The sequence below is a fragment of the Aedes albopictus genome, chromosome 2 (genome assembly GCF_035046485.1).
Source record: "Aedes albopictus strain Foshan chromosome 2, AalbF5, whole genome shotgun sequence".
Taxonomy (NCBI): Eukaryota; Metazoa; Arthropoda; class Insecta; order Diptera; family Culicidae; genus Aedes; species Aedes albopictus.
The window spans coordinates 406,653,298-406,661,862 of NC_085137.1; the positions used below are offsets into that span (position 1 = coordinate 406,653,298).

General features: G+C 35.4%; 1 protein-coding gene across 2 annotated transcripts; it reads left to right on the plus strand.

Moving 5' to 3' along the window:
• Positions 1-7,154: 7,154 nt before the first annotated feature.
• LOC109410420 (nuclear protein 1) lies at positions 7,155-8,246 on the plus strand. 2 transcript variants are annotated; one of them, XR_009997964.1, is made up of 3 exons: positions 7,155-7,169; positions 7,506-7,785; positions 7,852-8,246. XR_009997964.1 is itself a non-coding variant. In XM_029876595.2 (2 exons), exon 2 carries the CDS (start codon positions 7,934-7,936, stop codon positions 8,135-8,137), a length of 204 nt encoding a protein of 67 aa, XP_029732455.1. In that variant the 5' UTR covers positions 7,627-7,785; positions 7,852-7,933; the 3' UTR covers positions 8,138-8,246. The 2 variants fall into 2 exon arrangements, 1 of the variants encoding a protein (XP_029732455.1); XM_029876595.2 differs by lacking the exon at positions 7,155-7,169 and having other exon boundaries at positions 7,627-7,785.
• The last annotated feature ends 319 nt before the right edge of the window (positions 8,247-8,565 follow it).

Here is an 8,565-nt window from a genome sequence, read left to right on the forward strand (position 1 = left end):
TTTGTTTTTAGATGAATAAAAAACAATGGTTCGAGGTTATTAAATATTTAATAAACTTATTAAATTATTAGTATTAAAATTTGTATTCACATGAGTTGATACAACCACTTGAACTCGTGGCGGCTTCGCATCGGGTGTCCTCTTCCGATGACAATTTATCATTGCCAACATACAGTTCATCGACTAAAACAAATAAAAACAAGATTTAACAGTTTATTTCAATTAATTTTTAATTTAATACTTACCCAAAAGGATCATCACAAAAAAAAAACTTTTCTTTTTATTTTTTTGTTGAACACTTTTGACAAACGCTCGGTTTTTGGAGCGTTTGTCAACAAAAGCCAGGAGCTCAAAAATGAGTAACAGGCCAACAGCTCACGGCGTGAGTAAGACGTACACATAATTTTCACACATTCTCCCGGATTTGCAGCGATGCTCCACAGTGAGTAACTGTTACTCATGCGATGTGCGGAGCAGTTTAAGCGTGATAAGAGATAGTAGAATAACTAGCCACAGAATCCAATGTCGCGACTGTTCGTGTGACTAACATCTAGTTTGCCACGCCCTTACAGCGTCAGCAGTGGTACTAGAAGTGTCAAGTTAATTTTGTTTACCATAACAAAAGGTCCTCTACAAGATGGGCACTTTAAAATAGTAAATTATTGCAATTAAAGTTATTAAAATAATTAAATAGGAAAACTGACTACAGCGCCATTGGAGTTCTAGTGTATTTCTATTTAAGAGATAGAATAATGGTTTATTCGGCAAACTTGCTCCAAATAAGTTCATTTACAACTTTGTAGAACATTTTGTGCACGTATATAAAAATATTAAAAAGCAGATGTTTGGATTAGCAAAACTTTTCCAAAGACACCATGTATCTAAAACTTAAGGTTTAGGCACAAACATTTTTGTCTTCGTAAATACGGCTCTGGACCCATTGTGCATGGGTAGTAAGCAACCCACTGATAGGCATTGTTGTCAACCAGGGGTGGTAGATCCTACCCTCTAGGCTCACCCAAACATGCCCACCTGCGCGCCATCTGCTGTTGGTTCTAATTTGTAAACATCTTTTGTTAAGTTGTTTATAAACATCAACAATGTTTTTAGCGTTTTTCTCTTCCTTTCGGTGCTGATGCTCAGTTTTTTTTTAGGTAATTATTGAAATTTCTTGAGTTGTAGTGTTAAATTATCCTTATATTAAAGCACCAGAACCGCTCTGGGAGTTTTCAATTTTCAACCGATTTCCGCACTTCAAACAAAACGAAAACAAAAACAAGCGAGAGTAGAGGCAAATATTTCATAATGGCGAAAACAAAACACTGATTTTTTTCGGAATAAAATTTTTCAATATAATCCAAATAAAATGTGTGGGATTATGCTTGAATCACATGCTGACTTGCTTTTAGCATGATAAAACGGTGTTAAAATCAATTTTGCGAACGAAAATAGATATTTTCTTGGTTGGCCGTTACGTCCTTCCAATGGTACTAAAATTGAATAGAGGGTAGGCGCAATTTGTTCCCAGTTGACAGCCAGCTTACTCCCCTGTTGTCAACATCTCTTTTGTTAGAACGGCCCCAAAATTTGTTGATCAAACGAAATTGGGCCCATTATGTCTCTACTGTCACCAGGCCCCTGACACGGCCTATATCAATGCATTGGAATCATGGTAGACAGGATGTCCTGGGCGCTAATAAATAGCGCCCACTGTCAAATGCGAAAACATCAACAATTTTTTGTTTAACGTTTATTTTGGTTTGTTGATCAGTTTTTGGAATCATTTTTTCCACCGTTTATGAGCACAAAACACTTCAATCTCGCATTGTGAATGTGATTTCGTGTGTGGCTCACAACATCAAACAAAAGCTGCGTTTGTTGATTACACGCTCGTTTTAATTTGCACGAAAATGAGTAAAAGGCAGTTAGATGTTGGCTACGATAAATTTCATTCATGCCAGGGGCCTGACTGTCACTCCATGCTATAGGTATAGGCGTGTCAATGGCGTGGTAGTAAGTGACCAAAAGTTTGGTCGATGACATCTACAGTAAATTTACTCAATAACTTTTTCCCTAGATTTTATAGCTAAGTTCGGTAAAAAGTAGTTGAAAGCTGATCTCTCATCTTAAAATTTTGTCGACCCAATTTCCAGCAACGCTGCCATAAGTATAAATTGATGTTTTAGAAAATTTGGCAACTTTTGATTAAGTTTAAATACCAATATTTGGGAAAAAGTTTCACCCAAATAAAGTTGAAGGTTACTATTAGTTATTATCTTTCGAATGAGACCTGGGCTCTTGAAATAGGACGTAAATTGGGGGAGATATGGGCCTGAAAAAATGACATGTATTAGATGGGGTGACAGGTGAAAAACTTTTGATCGGGAGCGTATACTAGCGTGGTCCATACAAGTCGTTTTTTTTCCTTATTCCATTTCCTGAGTGACTGTACAACATTTCAATGCTCTCGCGATCCGTTATGCCTACACTTTGCGCATCGCGATTGAAATTTGTATCAGATTTTATATGGGAAAACTTACTTTTTTCATTTTCCTTATAAAAGAATAAAATTATTCTGAAAGTATGTAACCAATTACACAGCGTAACAAAAATTAACTTTTGATCAGTCTCAAAAGCAAACTTATGCGTCCCTGACAGATTTTGGGCCGCTGAATCCGAATCCGAGCTCAAATTTGCTCCAGCACGTCACAATTTCGAGCTATACCTCAATTTATATGACAAAATATGCGATTTTGGGATTTTTTGACTGCAAGCCATTAAGTACGGAAATATTTTTTTAACAATCAAAGGGTAAATTGGTCAATTAACGTTTAAATTAACGACTAATGCAAAATATTTCGTTTACCAAATCAAATTTGATAATTTAAAGCGATTTATGTTAGGTACGATATTCCCCATACAAGTCACCCTCCAAAAGTTGCATGCAAGTTTACATACTAACATAAAATGATTAAATCTGTCAAATTTGATTTCGTAAAACGAAATATTTTGCATGAGTCGTTAATTAAGATGTTAATTGACAAATTTACCTTTTGATTGCTTAAAAAATATTTCCATGCCTAATGGCTTGATGTCAAAAAAGCCCAAAATCGCATATTTTGCCCTATACATTGAGGTATAGCTCAAAATTGTGACGTGCTGGAGCAAATCTGAGCCCAGATTCGGATTCAGCGGCCCAAAATCTGTCAGACACACATAAGTTTGCTCTTGATAGAAAAAAATGTTGCGCTGTGTAATAAGTTGGCTCTGAATATATCAGATAGGTGGTGCTGTGCTAGTGCCCTGGAAATTCAAACTGTTGTATCTCGAGAATCAGACCACATAGAAGAATTTCGTAAAAGAGATATCCTAAAAGGAGTGAATCATGAACCACGTAGGCTTTTTGGGGGAAGTACTTCGTGGGCCTGACCAAAGTCTATGCTTCATACAAATTTTCAAATTTATGTATGGATGAAAGGGGGAGAGGGGGGGCTGAGATGACTAACCTGATCATCAACGTGGTTTATGAATTGGTTGATTCTGAATGCTTCCACTAGGTGGCGCTAGTGAGAAGTTCTAAACTTCTGTATCTCGAGAATCAGACCACATAAAAGAATTTCGTTTTCGGCAATGATCATTAATTCTTACTTTAAATTTACTTTGAATTTCATCTTCGGCAAAGTTGATCAGGACATCAAAAGCAATCCGATGATGAATTAGTTGATTCAATAGGTGTCACTACTGAGTATTGGAAATTGTAAACTTACACTACCCGCCAATAATATGGAATCGTTGCAATACTCAGTGTTACCGCACCCAAAAAGTTTTGCATCACCCAAAATAAGGAGGACAAATCTAGAATCAAAATGTCACTTGACGAAAATAAAAATTGAAGCAAGAAAAAATGTAGTGCACGAAACTTCTATTGATTTGATGTTATTGTCGTAAAAACTTCAAAATACTGATGATGATGTACCTGGGCCTGTTAGGGGAATATCTGTAAATAAAAAAAAATCGTGTTAAGTACTGTTCTTTTGAATTCCACTAATAATTTGCATCCTTTGCATTTGCATTTCGACCTCAACTGTAAGGTCGCCTTCAGTGTCTTGTACTTGACTCGACTCAAGCCAAGTACAAGACATTGAAGACGACCTTGCAGCACAGACAAATAAAATATGAATGAAGGTTCATGATTGAGTCATTTTATGTAAACATTGAACGGCGTCGCGTTCATTTCTCTCCAAAATTGAGACGTGGTGTAGGCAAAGCAGCGCCACCATGACACATGCGAGCACAGTCCGAACCACACTTGATTTTCAAAATGACCGTTAAATCGTGCGATGATTGTGATTTGAGTATTTAGTATTAGTATGTCTGTTTATCTGTGCTTACAGTTGAGGTCGAAATGCGTATCTGTCAAAGGATGCAAATTCTTAGTGGAATTCAAAGGAACAGTACTTAACACGATTTTCATTTTACTTTCAAAATACTGTCTACTGGAAAAATGTATGTGATATGTTGTGATTCTTTTGAGAAAGGCTGCAACTATTTGTCCATCTTCTTATGATTTGTTTGAGTGCAATTGCTCAACAAAAATCACTAGATATCCTGAAGAAAATCTTCGACTACATTCTAGTGGAATTTAAAAACTCTATAAATTGCAGAGTCAAAAAGTTCCTGCTAAATTAGTTTGTTTTTTTTTTCTGTCCAAAGTTTTTGAAGAATTTTTATAGAGTTCTGGAAAGAACCATTTTTTTTTTCGAAATTAAGAAGTTTTTATGAAATTTTTAGTTTGATTTTACTTAGACAGCTTACGACTTATCCAAAACCAAAACTGTTGGAATATGTTTTTTGTTGAAATCTAGTATGACTTTAATAGATTATTTTGTAGAGTTTCAGTCCGATTTTTTTTTCGTTTTGAGAGATTTGTTTACTGAAATAAGGATGAATCCATAACAAACTCCTGACAAAATAAATTGCGAAAATTTGTGGATAAATTGATTAAAAATTTGTCTGAGTTTTCCGCAAAAGATTTTTAAGAAATTGAATGGGAAATTCTATTGGAAATTAAGTGAGAAATTCCATCAGGAACTCATCATGGAGTTCCTCTAAAATTTCTTCAACATTTTTTTTTATTAGAATTTCCTCTTTGATATCAGAGTTTTGTGGAAAATTCTTTTTGGATATCGCCAGAATCTAGTAGTCGCGTTAGGACAAGTTGTTGTTAAATGTCCATTCTTCATGGTGATCGACCACTTCTCCGGAGATTGCAGTAGGGATCCACTACAAATTCTCTTTTGATTTCGCAAAACCGACACCATCGATTGCGTTACTAGAAATTTCTTGAAAATGTCTGCTTTAGATTCTTTTTGCAGTTTCTCTATAAATTCTGGCATGAACTTCTACTAAATTTGGGATAAAATTCCGCGAATACACTCGTAAAAAGCTCACAGCTGTTTTCACGCTAGAATTTCAAATCAGTTATGATTAAGTTTAGTGGATATCAACATTTTTCCTAGCTCTGCTTTATTGATCTAGATTTAAATTCTTTCAAGACATTAATATCTTCATTAAGATACACATAAGATATAACTACATTAAGATATTTGGAAGAATGGTTAATATGTATTTTTTAAATTTTGTTTTATGTTTAAAATATATCCTCTATATAAAGGGCCCCCACAACACTGTGGCCCCGGGCCCCCACATTTGTAAATCCGGCTCTGGAAATAACTATCTGTCATGATTTTGAGAAACTCCAGAAAAATCAGACGTTTATCACGGTTGTGGCATAATTCGGGCGTTAATGGGATAAACAATTTCTGAAGAAACCCCTGATGAAATCCTAGAAAAATGTTTGAAGAAATCCCAGAGAGAAATTCTGGGAAAATCCCAGAAGGTACTCCTGAAGTACCTTCTGGGATTTCATAAAATAGTCTTGGAAAATGAAAACTGTGCAACCAAGATGTCAATAGACGTCAAAGTACAATTAAATGTTAAGGTTAACTGCATAAGTTTACCTAGGTAATGTATGTTATAGTAAAATTTTCAGTTTATATTTATTGTACATAATGTTGCAAAATATGTTGTTAAAGAAAATTATTCCGTTTTCGTCACTATTCCATTTTTATCAACTGAAAATCGCAGACCGTGTTGGTAAAAAAATAGAACATACCTGTAATCGCATAGCACCAGCCGACTAGTGGACTCTTACCACTTGGACCACCTCATAGCAAGGTCCATAGTGCTATTCTTAGCCAGTTGAATCAATCGCTATTCGCTACCGACACTACACAGCTACTAGGCTGATCGCAAACAGGAATTTATATTGATGAACAACGTTATACGAGCCCCAACGCCCGAACAGCCGGTGAATGTATTTATTTAAATGATGAATTTGATAGTCAACTTTGAATGTCATATATCTCAGTAATGTTCAATTTTCAAAAAAAAACTATTGTAAAAGTGCGGTGATAACTATTGATACAATATTGTCGTTGCAAAAGAACGTTAGAAAATGGATTTTTTTTCTCAAATCTTATGCGAGATACCCAACTTTGGAAGTCGGAAGCGCATCCCGGATGCGAATCGAATACACAACTTCCGAAATTAGGTATCTCGCAGGTATTTTGAAAATAAAAATCCATTTTCGGTGAGCTGCATATTCTAACTTTCTATCGCGCCGAGAATAATATGTACTTCTGTAACAGCCCTGTGAATGGCCCCTTGTAACCTTAAGCGGACATCATTGCATTTATTTATTTTTAATTTTTTTTCACTAATACATACGCATTCGCGGAAGTATAGAACCTTGGCCACACGTACGTTGTGGAATGCTCACGTACACCTCTCCCAACGTTCATATATATAAGGTATGATAGTACCGCACATATTTATGGATTAGTGAGAAAAGAAAAAAAAATAAACAAAAAATAGTTACAAAGTTTGCCATAATTTGTATGGCCACATTAAATACTTTCTAATTAACTTTTTTAAGAAATGTAGCTTCTAAAATCTGGAAACAATCACTAACTTTTCATAACTAACGTATAGATGTGTTGGTGAGTCTCATTGTTGACATTTGCGGGATTATCTTACCGTGTATGTAGGTTGGGTCTCTCAGAGTCGTATTCGCTTCAATGGAGGTAAGGTGCTGCCGCCTGGACAAGGTTTGTTGTTTTCGTGAAAACATGCATTTTTTTTAATTTCAAAGCATTTCTATATTCTATATGTAGGATGTCAAGTTCGAATAAATTCTAAATAATGTCTAATAAAAAGCTTATCGGTGTAAATACGAGGAAAGTAATTCGATTTGCTGCTAATTATGCATGTTATGTAGTTTTGTCTCACATTTCTTTTTCGATAAGATACTGATTCTGTAGCAATTCAAACTTCTTACCCTGTATACTAAACAGTTTTGGAATAAATTTATAAGTTACTGAATTTAAATAAATTTATAAATACTATAGTATTTTATAAAAAGCCACTTAATTTCGACTTTGTAGGCTTTGCCATGTTAAAAACGGGAGGTTTCACTCACAGTAAATACCTATCAACTGTGGTATTCATTCGTGTCGGAGCAAATGAAATGCGAATGCTTATGAAAACGCAACAACACAAAGGACAAAAATAGAGTGAAGCATTCCATATTTGCTCAGTCGTCAGAACACCGTTCGACAGTGAATATAGCCACTTGTGAAGTAACCAAAGTCGAGAAAAAATAACTAATAAATCTCTAAATAATTATCTCCAGTTCTATTTATTTTGAAGTGAATATTTATCTAGGTGAGTCAAACTTCATTGATTGTATGTTAAGAAAATGATTTTAATATGTTTCAATTTCAATTACAGAACAGCGTTCAAACATCGATTAGTTGCTGCGTAGTTTCATTTGCTTTCAAGGCAACCACCAGGCAGAACAAAGGAAAGCAATATGTCGGAAGTACACTTTGATGAGTACGAAAAGTACAACGTTGATTTCGACAAGTACGTGTTCTCCGGTCACTCGGGAAAGCAACGATCCAAGAAGGAAGCTAGTGAACATACGAATCATTTCGATCCCAGCGGTCATTCCAGAAAAATAACCACCAAACTGCGTAATACCGAGCAAAATCGAAAGGAAAAATCGAAGAACTAACATTGATGCAATTGATATGCCAGCCTTTTTTCTTCTTCTTCGCTATTTAAGCTGATAAACTTGTGCAACACTGGGAAATAATGTGAATAAACGATGGATTATAAAAAAAGTGTGGACATTCATTACTGCCTATGTGTGTTGCTGTAATCTTTTGTATTTTTATCTTCTACCTAGTGTGTTTCCTATATGTTTTGGTGCTATCCTGCACACTCCTACGACTTCATAGCAAATGTGGAATGTTTCGCTTTATTATTGTAATTTGTGTTTTACTTTTTGGGGGGCCTTTGTAAGCGCCGAAGCGGCAAACGCGCGGGTATTCAGCAAAGATCATGCTGATTGTGACGGATTCGATTCTCGATCGGTGTAGGAACTTTCCATAATGGAAACTTCCTTGGCTTCCTTGTGTAGAGTATCTTCGTGCCTGCCAC

Coding starts and splice junctions, on each gene's coding strand:
- LOC109410420 (XM_029876595.2), top strand. CDS start 7,934: ATGTCGGAAGTACACTTTGATGAGTACGAAAAGTACAACGTTGATTTC.